The following is a 23287-nucleotide window of genomic DNA, read 5'->3' on the forward strand; positions in this document are numbered from 1 at the left end:
TCAGAGAGTTCCAATGCTGCTTCTTCCTCAGGGATGTGTTCTGGGTCTGTATCCTGCTCCCTTGTTTCTACAACTTTATCCTGCTTCTTTGGAAACACTCTTTTTGACAATGAATGTGATATCATTCCTCTTTAATTTGTCATTCCCAGCACTGATTGTCTGATTCACAATTGCCAAAACCAGTCCCTTTCAGCTCACTAATGCCTAGGATATCAATCTTTGTGTGGTCCATTTCATTTTTGACAACTTCCAATTTCCCTACATCCTTCCTTTGTACATTCTATGTTCTGATTATTAATGGCTGTGTGCAGCTATTTCTTCCCATTTTGAGTCACGCTCCATGTGCAAATGGGGGTCCTGAAAGCTTTACTGCATCCAAGTCATTAAGGTTGGCGCTATTTTGAGGATGTAGCACTTCCCCAGTTGTACTGTGAATGTCTTTAAACCTGAGGGGCTCATCTTCTGGCACTATATCAGATAATATTTCAGAGATATTCATAAAGTTTTCCAGTAATACATCAGACAGGGTTTCTCTGCTATTCATAGGGTTTTTACTGGCCAATTCTTTGAGAAGTGGATGGCCACTACTTTCTTCAGAGTCTGTCTTAGTCTGGAAACTCCACTGAAACTTGTCCACCATGGTTGACCCTGCTTGTATTTGAAATAATGGTGGCATAGCCTCCAGCCTCATAGCAACACACAAGCCACACAGTACAACAAATTGACAGACAAGTGGTATAGCCTTCTCTGATAGACTGCATTAATTACACATTGTACACATGCATCAATTCTGACTGAAGGCATCTTCCATGTGCTTGTGGTGTTTGAGAGAGAAGTTTCTATAGCAGGGGGATTGTAGCTTATCTTCATGGTACTGGTTAGACAAGACAATAATAATGAAGTGAGTATAGACACTGGTCATGCTCTTGCCTTGGCCATTCCCTCTACCTGGAGTCCCTGCCATTCTCCCTGCAAATGATTGCCACATGGCAGTACCTTCCCTCTAGCTCCTCTCCCTGTGGCTCCCCACCCCCTCTGCTGCCCTGATTGCACCCTCACTGTAGCACTCAACATCATGCACTCAATCTATTTGTTCTCATGTCTATCCTGCCAAGTACTGCAGCCTTTGCAAGGGGAATAAAACAAAACAAATTAAATATATATATATATATATATATATATATATATATATACACACACACACAGTCTAATCACCTATGTATATCTCTAATGCCCATAGCAGAACCTCACAAACAGTAGGCAACCAGAGAGCATTGACTGAGAGAGTTAAATGCCTGCATTTTCAGCACAGGATTGCTCATATTTCCCAACCACTCAGGCCCAATGCATTTCCCTTCTGTGGTAATAACAACCCCTGGCTCCCCCCGCCCAAGTGGATAAGGTATTTGGCTGCTAACCAGAAGTCAGCGGTTCAAACTCATCAACTGCTTCACAGAAGGAAGACGGGGTGATCTATTTCCATAAAGGTGTGCAGCCTTGGAAACCCAATGGGGGTTGTTACAAGTCAGAATTGACTCAATGGTAGTGAGTTTGGGTTTTTTTTTTTTTTTTGGTTTAGGCCTGAAATGGTCACTATGTTTAACCATACACACACACACACACACACACACACATATGAGGGAGGTTTAGTGGCATAGTGACTAAGGCAGTTGACTGCTAACCAGAAGGTTGGCAGTTCAAACCCACCAGCCACTCCTTGGAAGGAAGGTTGGGCAATCTAGTTCCATAGTGATACCACCTAAGAAACCCAAGGAGGGGTCACTATGAGTTGGATCCGACTCGATGGCAGGGCGTTATATATATAATTTATAATGGCAATTCAGACACAAACCATGCTGAATTTGTATACAAAGCAAATTGAACAAAAGGAAATTTCTGGTAAACATTAAAAGAAACAAACAAAAGAAACTACGTGTATTCTACTCTCATAGGAGAATGTTAGAAAGGAAGTTATTCTCCTTTTTTAAGTGAAAACAGTACTTCCACTTTGCTGGTGGAAAACTGCATTTCTTCTTGTTCAGAAAAGAAGGAAAGCTGGCAACCATGCCCTTTAACTTCAAGGTGTGCGTGACCAAGGTCTGTAAGCCCAGATGACCAGACTGCTCTGTGGACCTCACCACCAGAGGGCACCCACACTCCTTACTTGCCTGGCATTTGTTCCTTGACAAGACTGCTTAACTTTTGTTCTACTTTGAAATAGAAATGGGGGAACCATTTAATTATTTTTAATCTCCTAAATTTTATCCCAAGAGGCATGGTGGCACAATGGTTAAGCGTTTGCCTGCTAACTAAAAGCTTAGTGGTTTGATCCCGCCAGCAGCTCCAAGAGAGAAAAGACCCTGGCAGTCTGCTACCTAAAGATTAGTTTCAGAAACCCTATGGAGCAGTTCCATTCTGTCCTATAGGGTTGTAATGAGTTGGAAATGACTCAACAGCACACAATAACAAAAGTAAATTTTACCCTTTGCAGATTTCAGGAGTTCCTGGTTTTGAGCAAAGGTAAAGGAATTATAGGATTTTTAATTACTATTTTTAAAAATTTTTTGGAATTCCAGAGTTTTTGATTAGAATGACCTCTAATAGAATCATCCACCTTTCAGTACAGTCATTTTCCCTTTCCTCCAGCACTGTATAGCTCTAGTCACAGGAATGCATTTCACTCCAACAGCACCTCATGATTGCGTGGGTGGATCACACACAGGGGACCATTCCAGATACAATGATTCCCTTCACCCTCTCTCTACCTTCCCTGGGCCCAGGAGTATGCAGAACCCAGCACCTGAGGGGATCAGCTGTACATCTTACATCTACATGCAAACATGGAGAACTCTGATGGGTGGTATCTTTGAGATGCTTCCAGTTAGTGAGGAGAGTAGGGGAATCTATGTGTGTCACAGTAGAGTTGTTCTCCGTAGGGTTTTCAATGGCTTGTTTTTTGAAAATAGATTACCAGGCTTTTTTTTCAAGGCACTTCTGGGTGGACTTAAACCTCCAACCTTTCAGTTAGCAACTAAGCACATTTACCATTTGCACCACCCAAGGATTCTTTCTTCCATCATTAAAGGGAAGAGTGATGAGGCCCTGCCCGCACAATGGCTTCCAAGAGGAGTTGCACTGGATGTGAGTGCAGGACACTGCCTGAAGAGCAGGTGATGAATGTCCCTAGAGGCTCTGTCCCCCTCTTCCCCTTCCTTCCCGTTATACGCTGTCAAGTGGCAGCATCCCTCAGTGCCTGAGCGAGCTGGGACATTTAGTACAGAGATGTGGCCAAGCTTGTCAAGATGCATGGCTGAGGCTCTGAAGCATGGCCATGCCTCTATGTCTCCACCTCTGCATATGGGGGTAAGTAGGGGTGGGGGTCTATAAGCTACTAAGTGCAGTAAGCCTGCTCACCATGGTGGGGTACTCATCAAGTGGAAGTGCCCCTGTGAAAAAGAGCCTGGACATCTACTTCCTTGCCTTATATCCAAATGTTCTTTGAGACATCCATGCAATCATGTCAAAAATGACAGAAAGGTAAAAGATCAAATAATAGTACAATGTTAGCATCTTTTCTAACTATTGGAAACATCAGGGAAATCCTCATTTTTGCACGTCACGACTTTTGGTCTCTCTTCCCTTCACGTGAAATGGACTTGCATGACTGCATTCACTGAGCACTGGGGATGACAGCCTTTTATAACCCCACCTGGGCCTCCAACAGGTCATTTTGCCCCTTGCCTTCAGATATTAGCTATTGCAAAGAATGACTGGTTACCAGCCATACTCCCTTATTAAATACAAAGTGAGATAGTAAGTTTAGAGGGCAGTAATTTTATGCTAATGGTGAAGGAACAATTTGGAACAGAAGGGTGAGAATGACTGTAGAACTTGAAGCTTGCAATCAGTGTCACTGAATTGTATATATGGAAATAGTTGAATTGGTACATGTTCTACTTTGCTATTTTCAGCAACATTTAAAAGCTTCTCCCTTTTCTCATGCCAAATGGGGGGAAAAAGCCAGAAAAAGATGGAAGACAGACATGGGTGCTGTGCTGCTGTCTCAACTCCCTCTTCTTCACAAAAGAAAATGAAAAGGAAGAAGGTAAGTAACGTTAATAATTTAATGAAGCACTTCAATTATGTTGATGTTAAACTAAGACTACACAAGGGCCTCCAAGTTCACAGGCACTTTGACACACCATCAATAATTATCACTGGGGAACAGGAAAGGTTGAGGGTATTGGTGGTTCAGTGGTAAATTCCTCACCTTCCATGCAGAAGACCAAGATTTGATTCCCAGCCAATGCACTTTATGCACAGCCAACACCTCTCTGTCGGTAGAGGTTTGTGTGTTGCTGTAATACTGAACAGGTTTCAGTGGAACTTTCAGGCTAAGATTAGGAATAACGGCCTGGTGTCCGACTTCCAAAAATCAGCAAATGAAATCTATGGATCATAGCATTCCAATCCCATTGCACATAGGGTCACTATGAATCAGGGGCTGAATCCATAACAGACAACAACAGAATGCAAACACCAGGGTTTTGATAAGCTGCTTCTCATGGTAGCCCTCTGTTTGCTGAAGACTAAAGGTACAAAAAGAGGACTGCCTAAGGCCACAGTTTCTGTGCTAGAAACAGGTAACTTGTTTGTTATTTTTAAGTGCCCTCAAGTCATTTCTGACTCATAGCGACCCCATGAACTGCAGAACGCAACACCACCCAATCCCATGCCAGGTCCATGATCCCTGCTATATTTGAGCCCATTGTCACAGCCACCGTGTCAATCCATCTCTTTGAAGGCCTTCCCCTCTTTCATCAACCCTCCACCTTCCCAAGCATGACATCTTTCTCCAGGGAATTGTCCCTTCTGACAACATGACCAAAGTGGGTGAGACGAAGTCTGGCCATTCTTGCTTCCAAGCAGCATTTCGGCTGCACTTTCTCCAGGACAGATCTGTTAGTTCTTTTAGCAGTCCATGGTACTTTTAGCATTCTGCCCCAGCACAATTCAAAAGCATCAACTCTTCTTCAGTCTTCCTTATTCATTGTCCAGCTCTCACATGCATAGGAGGCAACTGGAAATATCATGGCTTGTATCAGGCACACCTTAGTCCTCAAGGAGACATCCTTGCTCCTCAGCACTTGAAAGAGTTCCTTTGCGGCTGACCTGCCCAGTGCTACACGTCATCTAATGTCCTGACTCCTGCTTCCATTGGCATGGATTATAGAACCAAGCAATGTGAATTCTTTGACAACCTCAATCTTTTCTCCATTTATTGTGATGCTGCTTATTGGTCCAGCTGTGAGGATTTTTGTTTTCTTTATATTGAGACATAATCCATACTGCAGACTGTATTCTTCAAACTTCATCAGTAAGTGCCTCAAATCATCCTCACTTTCAGCAAGCAAAGTTGTATCATCAGCGTATCTCAGGTTGTTAATGATTCTTCCTCCAATCCTGATGCCACGTTTTTCTTCATATAGTCCAGCTTCTCAGATTATTTGCTTAGCATATAGATTGAGTAAGTATGAGGAAAGGATACAACCCTAATGCACTCCCTTCTTGATTTTAAACCATGCAGTGTCCCCTTGTTCTGTTCGAACGACAGCCTCCTGCTCAATGTACAAGTTCCTCATGAGTACAATCAAGTGTTCGGGAATTCCCATTCATGGTCCACACAATCAAATGCCTTTGCACAGTCAATAAAACACAAGTAAACATCTTTCTGGTATTCTTTGCCTTGAGCCAAGATCCATCTGACAACAGCTATGATATCCCTTGTTCCACATCCTCTTCTGAAACCAGCTTGCACCTCTGGAAGATCTCTGTCAATACACTGTTGCAACCTTTTTTGAATTATCTTCAGTAAGATCTTACTTGTGGTAACTTAATGACAAAACTTCATTAAGTTAGGTCATTTGACCTAGCTACTGTGGGCTTGATGGCTTTTACATGTAATGAATGAGCAAAGTAACAGAGAATTTAATTCCCACTAAATAGACCACATGCTTAACAAGCAAGGCAAACCAAATGTTTATTATGTAAAGGCTCCAGAGAAGCTCTGTTATTTCTCTGTCATCTGGGGCTGGGGACATCACTGTTGAAACTGTAAGCTTCTTGGAGTCACAAATGCTAAGCTAATTCATTGACCCTCACTAAGAAATTGGTTTTGAAATGATTTATTGACCTCAGTCCTAAAATAGCCTACAAAGCTTGCACATAGGGTGTTCAGGACCAGATGAGGGCTCTTACTACTGTGCCTGTACTTAGAAATGCAATCATCTCACTCTATTTTGTGACTTGGAATGCTAAGAAATTCAGCCCTGGTTTGAAGTATTCCCCAAGATTTATTTTATGCATTCATTCGGTTATTCAGACACTCAATAAATACGAGTTTGGTGAGCATCTTTTGAGTGAAGGTACTAGGCAGAGTACTAGGCCAAAGGGTCATTTACTCTGATTTCTGAGCACAGAGAGATTACAGTCTTGGAACAGAAAATCAAACACAAACCATCTTCACAGAAATGTAAATGCTCTACCTTCAAATATGTAACGACAGGCAGGATGCATGAAAACTTTGTTGTTGTTAGTTGCCACTGTTAGTTCTAACTGACTCAAGGTGACCTTATGTATACATGAAAATTCTGGGGCATATTGAAATGAGATATTTCCATATTCTTTTAATGCTATTAGAAAGCTGTGAGAACAGTAAGTAATAAGAGTAAAAAGAAGAAAATAAGAGCCAATCTTATTTCTGGTTTTGTGCTAGGCATACTGCATGGGTTACACACTTTGCTTCCTCCTCATTTCCCATACAGGAGGTTCTGTTAATGGTCCTATATTGGAAACTACTCAACAGAGAAATGACATTTAATGAGTCAAGATAAAGCAAGGAGTTATTTAAATATAATACTGACAGAACATTGGTTTTTCCTCAAGTGACTTGTATTCCCTGTGGGGTCTTTTGCTCACAGTAGAATGAGGCAAGGCTCACATACGGATGCCATTTTTCCCCAGAACATTCTGGTGTGAAGAGAAATGGACTCATGCCGTTGGAAACACCCAAGACAAAAAAAAATAAAAGGTATGTTTGGCAGTCCTTGTAATCCATCTCCCAAGTAGAAATAATGAGACCCTTCTCTTAACCACCATACATTTCTGGCCTCACTCCCTGAGGCAGACCTCCTTTCTGCCCACATCAGCTGACTTAACCTTCAGTACACAGAGGAGAACAGAGGGAAGGGAATAAAGCTCACATATACAACTAACGTGTGTCTAGGAAGGTAAATTCATTTTGGCCAATGTCTTAACAATTATAAAAACTGTCCCTCAGTTTAAAAAAGAAAAAGAATGTAGCTATGTTTTTGGCGGTATTAAGTCACCATCTGCAGAGGCAGTAGGTCAACTACCAGCTTTTCTCACTATCTCTCAACACTGACCTTCCTCAAGTTCTCATTCTTCACCTCAGCCTATGGGGCAAACCTAAAAAAGAAGAAAGACTTGCTCCACTATGGCCATTCCCCAACATTCACCAAGCATATTCCATGGACCAGGTACTACACCAGCAGTAGTGAAGGGGGAAGTCCTCCAATATAAAAGAACAATGCTGCCCTGGCCTCAGGGAGCTAGTGGTCTGTAAAGGGGTAAATGACTACCCTTGGGCTAAAGCCTGTCACATGTTTGTATAAAAAAAGTTTTATTGGAAAAAATCTGTGCTCATTCATCAATGTATTGTCTATGGCTGCTTTCTGGTTAGAATGGCAGAACAAAGTAGCTGTGACAGAGATTGCAAAGACTAAAATATTTATTATCTATCTAGTTTACTGACCTTGGATAGAAACAAATTCCAGAATAACAAGGGAAATGAAAACTTGCTACAGGGGTGGGAAGACCCAAATTACTGACAATGTGGCGAAAGAAAGCATCAACTTATCTCTCTGGAACCAGGCAAAGGCATAGGTGGCTCCCACCACCACCACACAATTATTCTTTGCTTAATTTCTTCTCTTATCATGAAAAAGCCCCTCTCTAAGATTTATTGCCAGGACCCAGGTTAGCACTTCCCAGTGTGGGGAGGCCATCAGGGGGTAGCTTCTGCCTTTTCTGGGAAAAAGTATCATTTGGTAATTTTTTATGTAAAAATTTAAAAGGGATGGGAGGTTACAGGTGGGTGGTAGATACATACCGTTTTTGGGATGGCTGCATTAAAGCTGAAACTTTATCATCATAAAATTTCTTCATTGCAAATCTGTCAAGGGCTTGGTCGGCACTAAGGAAGCAGTGAGAGAGAGAGAGAGAGAGATCATTAACTCAGCTGCATTCTCGTGGCATGGCCTGGTAAATTTAACAAGTGTTCTGTGGCTGCACTGAGTGACCACTATCACAAGTTGGTCCGTTCTTTTGCTACACCTTGTGTATACTACTTCAATCATATTTTGCAGGATTCACTTCCCCAGGGATACATTCAGTTCAAAGTGAAAGCCATGCCGGCAGGTCTGAAATCTCAGCTGCAATGCTACCATCTTATCTCTGGGTATGATGTTTAAATCTACTGCAGACACAGCTCATGTAATAATAACCAGCCTGTGTTTTTTCAGACAGCCAGCAGCAGGAATGGCATCCAAAACCAGCCCATTTCCACTCTGCCTCCCAAACAAATGAGGCCAGTTTAAATGGGGTTCTACTCAAGGCAGTGAGGCAAGCTCAAGTCCCAACTTCATAAGGAAGCTTCTGTAAACCAGCAGGAGTATAGACATGAGGAACAGACCCCCAGAACACCTCAGTTGGTGGACACCCCACCAAGTTTCAGGAGCTAGGATGGCACAGGTGGGGGATGGCCTGGTTAGTAAGTCTCTTTTATAAACAAATTTGACAAGGACTAAGAGCACCGCAGTCCAACAGGGCATAATAATAGCATCCTGACATTTTAGAAGTAACTCAGTTATTATTTTTTTTTTTTTTGAAGTTAGTGCCACAAAATGAAACCCAGAATTCCTAGACAATTTATTTACTGAATTCCCCATCCCCAGATTAGTATTGAATAAACCTTTGAGAAACACCATACTGGGACTTAGGTTTTCCTGACATGACCTCTAAATAAATGGTAGAGCATAAGTGCAGTAAGATCAAACTCCTAAGACTGTTTGAGCCAGATCTTAAAAATCTGAAGTAAGTTTGGACTCTCCTCTTAGAAGAATGTGCATGTGCTCAGACAAAATTTCGTACAGTCCCAGAACTGTAGGTACTATCAAGAGCCAGGAAACAGACTAGGGAAAAACATGTACAGCTAGGCAGAAGGACAAAGTAAATACTCAAAACTGAATTTAGCGTGACTTAACTTCCATCATATGCTACAAAATGGGTCTCATTGCTTGTTTTCTGTCTAAATAAAGGGCTGAGTTGATGAGGCTGTCACTAACTGAAGAGTCCACTTAAACTCTGAATATTTAAATTGAATTAATCTTTTTTATTTAAGTTGAAAAGTTTAGTTATATCCATCCATTAACTTTTAAGCACATTTTTTTCTGGAATTCATTTGATTTATTAAATGCTGATAATGTACTTTGGCAGATATTTTGCACAATATTAGCATTTTTTATGAACTCTTATTTTTACAGCTCATACAAGAATGTTGTTCATACTTTGTGACTAGAAGCTTCTGTTTTGTTTTGGAGCACAGTTGTGCTATAAAGGCCTTAAAAATGTACGCTCCCTGTAACCTACTATAAAATAAAAAGATCATGGATATGACCAAAGATGTAAACAGAAAAAATATGTTTATCATGGCATGTTTATTTTTATTTTTTTCATTTTAAGAGCTTGTTTTACATTCGTTACGTGTACATTTAGTTTCACTCCTCATTTACCATGTCCAACCCTGACCCAGTCTCCTCCCCTCCCTACCCAGTAACCCTCCCTCGTGCCCCTCATATTTATGCAATCCTATTTGTCCTGTATTTTGTCAATCTGAATGTTGGTCCTCTGGTGCCCCATGGTCTATTGCTCTAAGGGATGTATTACCATAGAGTATGTGGGTGCGTCATCCTGGGTTGAGTGGTCTGCATGTACATCTTGTAACTAGGCATGTTTTATAGTAGACAGTAACAGAAGCAACCTAAATTCTAAAGAAAAACTAGTGGCATAGTGCCTAAGGCATTTGACTGCTAACAAGAAAGCTGGCAATTCAAACCTACAAGCCACTTGGAAGGAAGACTGGGCAAACTACTTCCGTAAAGGTATACCACCTTGGAAACCCAAAGGGGGTCACTATGAGTTGGAATAGACTCGATGGCAGTGAGTTTTTTTTTTTTTTTTTTTAATAGCACTAGTCATCAAAATGAGACATCTGGTGGCATAGTGCCTAAGCCATCTGACCACTAACCAGAAGGCTGGCAGTTCAAATTCACCAGCCACTCCTAGTAAGGAATATTGGGTAAGTTACTTCCATAGTGATACCACCTCAGAAACCCAAGGAAAGGAGGCTATGACTTCTGACTTGACAGCAGTGAGTTTTGTTGTTGTTGTTGTTGTTGTTGAATCTTGTTCTAAGTGCTTTACATATAATGATACACCAATTTTCAAAGAACTCTAAGGTACAACTATTATTCCTACTTTCTAGATGAGGATACTAAGGCTTAAAGTGATTCATATAAGTTGCAAAATACCACACAGCTAAAGTATACACTGAATATTCTGAAGAAGCAGGGCTTTTAGAAATGGTATCACTGTATGTTTTAAATGAAAAAGCCCATTTCTCACCATCTTTTCTAAGAAGGACAGGACTGCCCATAGTGCCTGGACTTTCAGTTCCAAAAATAACTGCATTGTTGGGGGCAGAAATGCAAAGGGTGCCCAGATTCCACCAAGTTCAATTTGGTCTTGGACCAAGTGTCTTTGGCTGAATGGAGTGGTTCAATGTGACCAGGAATCTCAATCAGGCTGGCACATACCCAAACACTTATTATCACCAAAAAGGTATCTGATTTTCACATGGGGCTTGGGTTTCCTCTCTGGCAGGCAATTTGTTTCCAGAGAAAACATTCAAAAAGTCAAATTTCACTCCCTAATGCTATAAAGGAAAAGGTTTATCAGCTAATATGAATAGGCTTATACTTTTTCAGAAGGGAATAGTTCATGCTTCACAAAGTGGGCATTGAAGAGAGTGCAGATGCAAATTTAGAACCTATAAAGATTATTTTTTGGACTGAATTTCCAGCATGAGTGGAGATCTGTGTGCCAGGAGGTGGTATCTTGGTGGTATCTGGCACTCATCCTAGTGCCAAGAGCAGTGACTAGCAGCCAAGCCCCTCCCAGCCTTACCATACCCATCACCCTAAGGAGGCAGACAGAAACCGGGGATGCCTCCACGAAGGCTTCTCCACCTCTTCAGAACTGAATCATCTGGACACTATGCAGACAGAGTGGACCTGAGGCCCCTCGAGTCAACCTGGCTACCCACTGCCAAACTGCGTGATCACAAGCAAGCCACCTAATGCTACTGAGACTCAGTTTCTTCATCTATAAAATAAAAGCAATGATAACTCCCTCACAGACTAGTTGGGAAAATTAAGTGAGAAAAGGAATACTAGTAAAGTGCTTCTCAAGGCCTAGTGCACACCAAAGATGGCTGTCGACATTACTATTTACAAGGTATGGAGGCAAAGAATGATATGACACTCTTCTTGCTGTTAACAACAGTAATACTTATCTTTATTATTTTTAGTAGAGAATGGCAGTGAGCTCAACATATTTTTGATGCCTCCATATATCAATCACATATAACTTCTGAACAAGAAATGTGTTTTTCCCATGAATATAAAACCCTTAATTCAACATGGCAGCACTAACACTTGGTCTCAGAGACTAAGACCAGCAGCAGTGCACTAGGGTAGCTACTGAGGATGCCCTCAGGTCCCAGGGCAACTCACAGGATGCTAGCCTCTACCCTAGTTGGTTGCAAAGTTCCACAACACCTGAAGGCAGCATATGGACATCTATCCTACCTGGCCGAGACGTTGGTGAAGTGCATGTAGGACGATATGACCACTCCTATGCGTCCTTTCCCGCCCTGCAGGAGACAAAACAGGAACTGAGTTGCTCTTTAGTCCCACGACAGAGGTATAACTAGAACAGGAAAGTGCTCATGCACTGAAGGCGCGATAAGGAATTTGCTGTCAAGATTAAACTTGTGTCTCTCTCATTCGTCTTCCTATGAGGAGGGGCGAAGTAAGAGGCAGGACTCAGTACCTTATATAAGGGCAGTCCCTGCAGTGGGAACATGCAAACTGGGGGCCTATGGTAAGAGCAGTTGCTAAATCCAGTGCCTGTGGGAGCCCCAAGGGGAAAGCAGCACAACTCAGCAGCAGACAGCAATTGTACCATTTCCCAATTAGAGCAGAAGACACTGTGCCTGGGGCTGCAGTAATTAGCACGACTTAATTAGCCAGGTGAAGTGTAAATGATGCACACTCTGGAGCTGGTGATGGTCAGAACTCCACAGATAGCTCAAGTCATCCACAGCAGCAACTGGCACATTGTCAGTGACCTCTGACTCACTGGCACAACAGGGCCCCTCTACCAGACAGGTGGTAGTGAAAAAAAATCAGTCAGTAACCACAGATATTCCACAGCTTAAACAGGGCCATTGGATGTAGGCTCTGCTGGCCAATATTACCATCAGCAGGATAATGCCATCTAGAACCCCCACAAGCACATGGCAGACCATTCTCACCCAGACCATGGATTGCCACTTTCTAGAACATACCAACCAAACCAGACCCACTGCCACTGAGTCGATTCTGACTTATAGAGACCTACTTTAGCTTTCCAAAGTGGCAAATCTTTACGGAAGTAGATTGTCTCATCTTCCTTCCACAGAGCAGCTGATGGATTTGAATCACTAACCTTCTGGTTAGCAGTCAAATGCCTTAGGCACTGCACCACCAAAGCTCCTTTCTAGAACATTGTTGTTGTTGTTGTTGTTATATGCCATCGAGTCAGACCCAACTCATAGCGACCCCTCCTTGGGTTTCTGAGGCAGTATCACTACAGAAGTAGATTGCCCAACCTTCCTTCCGAGGAGTGGCTGGTAGGTTTGACTGCCATGCTAAACCCAAAATCAAACTCACTGCCATCATGCTGATTCAGACTCATAATGACCCCCATTAGGTTTCCAAGGCTGTAAATCTTTATAGAAGCAGACTGTCTCATCTTTTTTTCCATGAGTTTGAAATACCAACATTTTGTTTAGCAGCCAAATGCCTTACCCACCCCACCACCAGAGCTCATTATGACCTAAAACAGCAGCTGGCAAATTACAGTCCACTAGGCAGTGGTGTAGCGTCTAAGGCATTTGACTACTAACCAGAAGGCTGGTGGTTCAAACCCACCAGCCACTTCTCAGAAAGAAGGTTAGGCAATCTACTTCCATAGTGATACTACCTCGGAAACCCAAGGATGGGTCACTATGAGTTGGATCCAACTCAACGGCCGTGAGTAGTCCATTCTGCCCACTACCTGTTTTATTATGATCTAAGTGTTAAGAATTGTTATCACATTTTTAAATGGTTGAAAAATTCAAAAGGATAATAACTGTATCATATGACATTAATACGAAATTCAAATGTTAGCATGGCACACAGCCACACCCATTTAGTTACCATTGTCTATGACTGCTTTTTTACTACAATCACAGAGCTGACCAGTTGTGACAGAGAACATGTTACACACAAAGCCTAAAATATTTACTATCGAACCTTTAAGCTTATGGTCAACTGATTTTTGACAAGGATGCAAAGCCATTCAAGTTTCAAGAAGAAACTCAAAAAAATAGCATTGAGAAAACTGGATTTCCACATGCAAAAAAATGAAAAAAGATCTATACCACACATCATACACAAAAACAAATTCAAAATGGATCAACATCCTAAATGTTAAATCTAAAATCATAAAAGTTCCTGGAAAAATTACAGGAGCAAAGCTTTGCGACCTAATTTTTTTCAGTGATAGAACATCAAATACAACAACAAATGCAAAAGCGATAGAAAACAAAATAGACAACCAGAGCTTTATAAAGTTCTTAAAAAGTCATTATCAAAAGAAAAAAAAAAGTCTTTGGGAATGATATAACTGATAAGGTTCTAATATTTAAAATATATAGGGAACTTCTACAACTTAGCAACAAAAAGACAAATAACCCAATTAGAAACTCACCAAAGGATATGAACAATCAAAGAGGATATTCAGATGGTCAACAGACACATGAAAAGATGCTCAATGTCTTTAGCCATCAGAGAAATGCAAATCAAAACCATAATGAGCTACTATTTCACTCCAACTATGATGGCCAAGATAAACAAATGGAAAACAAAACATGTTGGGGACATATAGAGAAATCAAAATCCTCATCAATTGTTGGTGGGAATACAAAATTGTACAGCCATCATGGAGAACAGTGTGGCAGTTCCTCAAAAAACTAAAAGTAGAGCTGTCATATGACCCAGCAATTCCACTCCTACATATATAGCTTAAGGATCTATTAGAAATGACATGAACAGACATATGTACACCTATGTTCATCACTGCACAATTCACAGTAGCAAAAAGATGGAAAGAATATAAGTGCCCATTAATGGATGAATGGATAAGTACAATGTGGTATATATATACAATGGACTACTACTCAGTGATAAAGAAAAGGAGTTCCCAAAACATCTGGAATATGGATGAACTTGGAGTTGGATGAACTTGGAGGACATTATGCTGACCAAAATTAATCACCAAATAGTATGTTCTCACTTTTATGAAATGACATGAACAAATAAAGATATAGAAACTTAAAACAAAAAACAAAAAGCTCGTTTATCTTGATCTAGAATTGCATAAAGCCAAATCGGCAGAACACCAACATATTCCTAAGTCTGCTCTTTGGAGCTCTGGCAGCAGAGTGAATAAGGCACCTGATTGCTAACCAGAAGGTCAGTGGTTCAAACCCACCAGCCTCCACAGTAGGAGGATGGAACAATCTACTTCTGTAAAGATTTACAGTCTCAGAAACCTAATGGGGTTCACTATTAGTCGGAAAAGACTCGATGGCAGTGAGTTTGGTTTTTTGGGAAGTCCGTTCTTTAAGAGAATGACAGAGCAAATCCAAATCACAATTCCAATAAACCTACAATCTTATGCATATGTTACCCAAGAGTATTCTCCACCTTAGCCCAGGACAGTGATTTTCAATGCAGGCATATGTAAAACCTTTAAAGCTGAATCCTAATATTCACAATTATTAATTGTACATCTACTGGTGTGTTTCTTTTACAAAACAGTGTCTTTAAGACATAAATTTCTCTACAAGTCAGAACCAGGCAGAAAGGTTGGCCTTTACCACTACTATCTTCAATCTATCATTGTTTTTTATGGTACTAGCTATGGTAGGAGGCAGTGGTAGAATCCTCACCTTCTGTGTTGTTGTTGCTGTTATGTGCCATCGAGTCAAACCCGACTCATAGTGATCCCTCCTTGGGTTTCCGAGGCAGTATCTCTACGGAAGTAGGATTGCCCAACCTTCCTTCCGAGGAGTGGCTGGTGGGTTTGAACCGCCAGCCATCTGGTTAGCAGGCAAGTGTCTTAGCCACTATGCTACCAGAGCTCCCACCTTCTGTATTAGTGACCTGAATTCCATTCCAGTAAATGCACCTCAGCTGTAGTCACCAATCTTCTGTCAGTGGCGGCTTACATGTATATTATGCTGAACAGGTTTCAGCAGAGCTTCTAGACTAAGATGGAATAGGAAGAATGGTTTGGTGGTCTACTTCAGAAAACTAGCCAATTAAAACCCTATGGATCACAAGGGTTTTATCTGCAACCAATCATACAGATGGAGCAGAACTAGGCAGCATTTCATTCCACTGTGCATGGACTAGCCCTGAGTCAGGGGCCAACCCAATGGCAGATAACCACAACAAATCCATAGATATGAAGTCCTTTAGAAAAGCAACCTTCCTTTGGACTTGAATAGTTTTCATCAAAACAGAGTCACTGGATCACCCAATTTGCTGTGTGTATTCTTCACTATTGATTCAAAAACAAAAGTGCAGTGGGGATGAAACCTTTCCAAAGAACTGCAGACTAGCATTTCAAAATGGTCAAAGTGACAAATATTTTGTTACATGTAGTTTACCATAATAAAAAAAGAGAGAGCGAGAGAGAACAGGGGAACATTGTTATACTGGCCTCTCCATTTTTCACTATCCAAGCCAAGACAGGCCCAAATATGCTAGCAATTTCTGGCATGATGTTAAAGGAAATGCACATTCTGCAAAGCACATGGATTTTGGCAAATGTTGGCAATTTCACCCCCGCAGTGATTTATGATAAACTTTTGTTGATGTCAACATCACTCATTTTAAATTAAAAGAGGACTTATTTTCGTAGCATGTAGTCTAAATGTTTCAAAAATGGTTTACATGACACCAGAATAGCATAAGTGATGAACAAATTATTTTTAGTAAGTTTTAACATGTCTCCAATTAATTTCATTAACAAGATTTATCCAGAGAGCCACTAGTTGCTAAAGAATAAGAAGCATTTTAGAAATCTCTATGTGGTAATTTCAACACTTGTTATCCAAATGCTTTAAATAGTTTTACAATTTATTTCTTAAAAAATAAAAGTGGAAAAAATCAAACATAACAAATAGTTCAGAGCAGTGCTTCCTAAACTCTGGAATGAATAAGAATTATCAGAAAAACAGATTGCTGGGACCCATTCAGATCCGGTAGGTCTAGGGTAGGACCCTTGAATCTGTACTTCTCATAAGAAACAAGGTGATGCTGATGCTGCCATTGCTGTGGCTCCACTTTAGGAACTAATGAGTTGGGGAATAGTGCTTGAGAATTGCTTAGTATGTGATCTCAGGCAACAATGACCCATCATTGTGTAAAAATATCCAGGATAAGCTTGATGAAAACATAATACATAATTAAATTTAATTGATCAGAATTATTTCTAAAATGTCTTTTTCTCCCCAGTTTGCAGCAATTTGCACCAGATATACATTTTTAAGCAGAAACGCCTTAAAATAACATCATATTTGATAAAAGGCTTAGGTATTTATGTTGCCATGTATATTCTCAACCAGGAAAGTAATTTTTTAAAAAATTAAATTCCATAATAAATGGATTTTTATGTAGCTTTTGAGTATTAAAAGACAATCTGAATTAAACTGTCTCATAATGAAAATACCAACATTTTCTAGATGTTCTTGTTGTCATAGAATACAGGACAGAATGCTAGAAAGAGGGAATTGCCCCTTACAGGACTGTGCCCCCTTTCCACTGGCAAACTTCCTATCAAACTATTTTTCCCACACCCTGTACAAACTCAAGATGTGTGTGTGATCATAATTTCTCCTTTATAGTAAAAGTATTCAAGGAGGGTTAAGCCCCAGTTCCTTGTTGCATAGAGAAACTTACTCTCAGTTCAGTCCCTTTCAGCACCAATCAGAAAAACTAGAACTATTTTCAGTAACTATTTTCAGTTAAGAGGCAAAAATCAATTTCAAGTTAGTTAGGAAACCTGAGAATTAAAAAGGATGCCCGAAGTAGAAGGAGAATGGCTAAGAAGAAGTAGGTGGTCCCCAGGAGAGATGCCCGGCTGCACTGGGGGCCTAGACTCCAGGGAGCAGAGCAGGCTGCCTACGCTACAAATATAGCCAGCTCTGGGCCAATGAAAACATATAAGTAGCTTCTGCTGCAGGCTAGTGCAACTTATAAAAGACGACATATTTACTATGATATGTTTAGTATCACACCCATAGTCACATGTTAACCAATTATTCACTGTAACTCAGATGCAGCCAAAAATCTGATGCCATATATCGTACTTTTTCCTTTTTTTTTTTTTTTTAAAAGGGGGCTTTCCATGGTTAAGGATTGAGGGAAGGAAGAAAGGGAGGGAGGGAGGGACGGAAGAAATTCACTCTCAGTAATATCATTCATTAGTTGAAAATATCCATTCAGAGATTTCAATCCTAGAAATTCTAAAGTCAAACTCTGGGAGGTGTGGGATTCTTTTTTAAGGACAAGAGTGAAACTTAACCACAAACACAGAGCTAGTCACACAATCGAAACTAAGAGTAGACACGTGGTTCATGAACATGTCCATGTAGACAGCATTGACCTTGAGCCCACAACCTTCACAACCACAGGGGGCATCCTCTGCTTGCTCACCCAGCAGTGGATGACCACTACATGTTGGGGGTCACTGTTGAGCCAGGACTCCTGGGCTTTGCATATGGTGCACATCTTATCGAGGGGTGGGGCGTGCAGGTCCGGCCAGCCCACGTCCATTGTCTGGAACAAGAGAATGCTCCCTTAGTTTCCACTTTCTGAAGACTTCTGTAGTTATCTCATGTTTTTAATATCAATGTATTTAATTTAGGAGTAAAGAATGATCCTACATGTTCTTTTTCTAAAACTTAATGAGAAGTGTGACCAAGCGCCTTTACCAAAAATAAAAACATGAAGCATTATGTTGCCTAAACGAGACATATCTACAACAGTCTTATCTATTGTTGTGCAGCTGGAATGACAATTCCAGATAGGCCTTTCAGGAGCAGAAAATGGTACAAGTTTATGTGGGGAAGGGCTTAAATCTGGCAGGACCTGAAACAGAAGTTCTTGGCCCAAGCTGCTGCCAAAATTCCTCTGTTCAAACTGAAATCACAGTTTGGGAAAGTACAGTTAGCCATTCCCCCACACTCTGTGCAGATATCATCTTAGAGACAAAGGACTATCACACATACTTGTGAGACAGCAAAACTCCTCAAAAGAGAACTCTGCTCATGGAAGAGGAAGCATCTTCTAATTTTAATTATAGTTTGGTGCATTACCAAAGAAAATAATAATCATGTGATAATAAATGTAGTGGGTCTATGCCCAAAAATAGCAGCTCTGACCAAGTATGATAAATATGTCTCATTCTGAAAGCTACTATGGCCAACTAGGAACTTTTTCTTTTCTATTTTTTAAGGGGAGAAGAGGAAGCAGAGCTCTATTGGAGTAGAAAAGCAACAGAAATAATGTAAACATTTTAAAAATTCAAAAACCTGTTCAGGAAGATGGAAAACTCTCATACTCCTTCCACTACGCAGAAGTACAAGATAGCATTTTAATGAATCCTTTAGTCTCTTTTTCCATGTGTATTTAACACAGCTGAGATATTATACATAAATTCTTCATTGTACTTTTGTTAACAAGTATTTAAAGAGACAGTTTACTGAGTTTTTTATTCTAATGCCTGCAAGATATTCCAATATATGTATAACTCATACATTTGCATTCATAAAAATAGTCCCAAATTTTTGCTATTGAAAATTTTAACAGTGGGAAGGAGCAGTTGTGACTATAAAGAAGTAGCACAAGAGAGATCTTTGTGGCAATGAAAGTTCTGTATCTTGACAGAGAATACAGAGACACACACACAACCAGTACATGCAAAACTAGAAAAATGTGAATGGAGTCTTTGGATTGTATCACTCTTATTTTCCTGGCGTTGGTATTGTACTATCAATTATGTAACACATTACCATGAGAGAAATTAGGTGAAGTGACACAGGAGTTCTCTGTATTATTTCTGCAACTTCCCATAAATCCAAATTACTTCCAAATATATATATATATATTTTAAAGTTTAAATTAATATAAAAAATATGAACAGTTCCTAATACCTATTATCAAGTCACATCCTACAAACACTTTTAGCAGACTATTTTTACATGAGCAAAGTAAGTATCACCTACATTTTATAAAACACAGAACACGAAGGAATAGAATTCATACCTTTGGGTTAAGCTTTGTAAGATCACATCTCTTTTCAGAAAGGTTTAATACCTACAAAAGGAAAAGAGAAAACGTTTAGGCATGTCACCATCCTCAGAGATCAAAAGAGAGAACAATTGCATTTTTCCATTTTATTTGCCTTTGACATATTCAGAATTATAAGACTACCACGCATATATGCATATCCGTTCAAAGAACAACAAAACAAAAAACAACAACAACAAAAAAACACAATAAGGATAGTATATCAAATCCTATGGGACTTGCATTACCCCTACAACACACAAGCTTACTCAGGAGAAAAAGTACAGCATAGGAGAAGGCTAACAAGGAGCTCTGCTAGCATAGTGCCTAAGGCATTTAACTGTTAACCCAAAGACTGGCAGTTCAAACCCACCAGCTACTCCACAGAAGGAAGACTGGGCAATCTACTTCTGTAAAGAATTACCGAATCAGAAACCCAAAAGGGGTCATCACTATGAATCAGAATTGACTCGATGGCAGTGAATTAGGTCTGTTTCTTATTTGTGCTAATCGTTCTGCGTGTGCAAACCAGTTGTCATCAAGTTGACTCAGATTCATGGAGACCTCATGGGTGTAAGAATGGAACTGTGCTCCATTGGGTTTTCAATGGCTGATTCTTCTGAAGTACATCATCATGCCTTCTTCCAAGGTATCTCTGGGTATACTCGAACCTCCAAACTTTTGGTTAGCAACTGGGACATTAACCATTTAAACCACCCAAGGACTCCATTCTACAGTGTCCAGGCAAGCTCATATCCACAAAGATCATATTCTTAATATTTATAACCAAAAACCACATTCTAATTTCATTGATAAAACAGAGATGTTTGTAGGACGTTAACAAATACTGAAATAAAACAAACAAACCAAAAAAAGACAATGTTCAAGCAACAAAAGACCTTACAAATTCACTAAAGGCATATCTCATTTCAGAGACAGGATGCCAGAGGAGTACTCAGAAAAGTAGCTTTTCCAAAGTTACCCAGCCAGGTACTGTTTCTGCCCCACACTAGGGCCCATGTTGATTTTTATCCCAAGCAAAGGTTGCCCTTGGCCTACTAAAAACAATTATATTCCAACTTCATTAGCATATTAGAAGCACAGCACACACAGTTCTTCCTCAAATAGTCTGATCCATTAAGGAATGACAAGGTACATCACAATGGCATGGGCTCATACAGAATTTGAGGATTTTTTTTCCTCATATTTAATCATCTAAGAATGTAATTCATGAAATTAGAGACCTTTCAGATGTATGAGGAGAAACACAGATCAGCCTGAGCCAGGTTTCTTAATCCAGGGTTTATAAAAACATGCTCATGTGTCTTTCTTCACATTTTTCAAAAGGGTCCTTGTCTCAAAACAAGTAAGGAACCACTGCCCTGGCGATTTTGCAGGAGGATGGGAGGTTTTCTGACCCCAATTCTGTCCTTCTCAGTGTCGATGGAAGAACAATCCAAGAACCCAGTATGTGGGGGATCACTCTGTGGTCCCTTCAATGAAGGTGTGTGGGTATGGGAAGGATGCTGGAGAGGGAAGTTTGGGGCATGCTGATGAGCCTGTGGAAGGCTTAAGAAAAGCTCCAGATAAGAAGACCTGCCTTGTGATAAAAAGAAGTCCCTAAGATAGAGCAGAGCAGTTATCAGAGGTGTGTGACTATCAGACAGGTGCCCAGATATGTCACATCCTTTACAATATTCAGGGGACTGCTAGGTCAGGCATCAAGAATAGAGATAAGGTCCTGAATGCATCCACAACCTCTGAGGAGCTATAACCTATGCCTACACAGGAGGTTGTCCTTAAGGCCTACACAGGTAGGGCTAGTAGCTCTCTGAAGTGAGACAGTGCCCCTCTTGGAACCCCTTCACATTGGGTCCCCAGGGTACAGATCCCATAGCCCAAGTTCACCAATATGAAGAACAGGAATAGTGCTGAGAATATATCCTTGTTTACTGATGGTTAGGATTAGCTTCAAGGTAGGTAAAGAGGCCTTACAGGGCAAAGAGAAAGTGGGAGCTGAGTTGCTGCACTTCAATGGAAGTAATGATCACAACAGAACAAGGAATAAGAGCTAGCAGACTCTACATAGACTACCAACAGAGGAAATAGAGAATAAGGGGGTCAACTGGACAGGGAGAAATGGGGAAAGGCTGTTTTTCTACTTTTCCTCCCATTTGGGTCCTTTCTGCCAACTTTACACATGAGCTTTGAAAATCAACTCTGTACTTGTTTTCTGGGATGTTTCTGGCTTCTTGGGCATCTACTCCTTTGTCTTCTTAATGTATTTTTCAGGAGGAGTGTCAGAGTTCACTTTTTATACCAAGGATATTATATTCACCTGCTGAGAGCAGCTAGCTGTAGCAATGTCTTGAGAAGAATCTCTAGGCAATGGGAAAGAGGCTGCTGGTTGCGGGAATGGGGTAGTGGCCATCCCTGATGCAGAGTGTCCATGGAAACATGTACACCTCTCACTGCAACAAAGCAGTGGCAACAACACAGACCAGTATTTCCTCCTTTGTAAAAGAACGACCTGGAAAACCTGCCTTTCACAGCACCAGGGAAAGCAAGTGAGGCCACAAGTGTAATGGATATGCAAGCACCGTGTATGTCACCGACCTGCAAATGCTGATGCCACCTGTAGTGCCTGCACTGGCCCTTCTCCAGGCTTGCCATGCTCATGTGCCCCCATGTTCAGGGTCCCTATACTCACCAGGTAGTTGTCACCATGCTTGGACTTGAGCATGCGTGTGACCTCCTGCAGGTTGTGGAGATAGGATTCCTCAGAGCTGCTGGCAGGGAAGGAGACAGCGATGACACGCTCTGTGATGTATGTGAGGTCCAGCTCATAGCCATCCTCCATTGTGGGGATCACGGTGGCTGGCCTAGGACAGCAGAGAAGAGATTCTCAGGAAATGGTGACAAGGAATTTCACAGGAAGGGAGAAAAGAGGACAAGCATTCAGTGTTCTTGATTTTCCTACAAGCACACAGAGAGGGAATTTAACTATGGGTATGAATTCTGAGCAGTTTTGCAATCACAGGATGGCATGCAATTTAAAAAAGTTTCCATAAAGGTCATTTCTGGGTCAACACAAGTGTCTACGAAACCAAACCCCTTACCATCAAGTCTACTCCAATTCATAGCAATCCTTTAGGGCGGAGTAGAACTGCCCCATAGGGTTTCCAATGCTAAATTTTAACAGAAGCAGACTGCTTAATCTTTCTCCCGTGGAGCAGCTGGTCAGTTTGAACCACCAACCTTGTGGTTAACAGCCTTATGTTCTAACCACTACATCACCAGAGCTCTTCACACAAGATACTAAGAGGGAAAAATATAGAAAAAGCTGTCTGCAGCAGTGAAGCATACAATATTTATGGCAGGTAAATACAGACTGGGTGGTACAAACAGTTAACATGTTC

The 23287-nt window shown here is 40.8% G+C and overlaps 1 protein-coding gene across 1 annotated transcript in view; it reads right to left on the reverse strand.

The window, feature by feature from the left end:
* The window catches only part of TNS3 (tensin 3), a 290262-nt gene extending 267534 nt beyond the window's left edge, over positions 1 to 22728 (reverse strand). The window contains exons 1-5 of the mRNA XM_042781438.1: positions 22579 to 22728; positions 19845 to 19895; positions 18234 to 18356; positions 12009 to 12073; positions 8192 to 8275 (exon numbers count right to left, since the gene is read on the reverse strand). Coding sequence (XP_042637372.1) covers positions 8192 to 8275; positions 12009 to 12073; positions 18234 to 18356; positions 19845 to 19895; positions 22579 to 22728 — 473 coding nt within the window. The remainder of the gene's footprint in view (positions 1 to 8191; positions 8276 to 12008; positions 12074 to 18233; positions 18357 to 19844; positions 19896 to 22578) is intronic.
* Between the last annotated feature and the right edge of the window lie 559 nt (positions 22729 to 23287).

The sequence above is a fragment of the Orycteropus afer genome, unplaced genomic scaffold (genome assembly GCF_000298275.1).
Source record: "Orycteropus afer afer isolate SDZICR_OR568_19922 unplaced genomic scaffold, OryAfe1.0 scaffold00121, whole genome shotgun sequence".
In the NCBI taxonomy this organism is placed as follows: Eukaryota; Metazoa; Chordata; class Mammalia; order Tubulidentata; family Orycteropodidae; genus Orycteropus; species Orycteropus afer.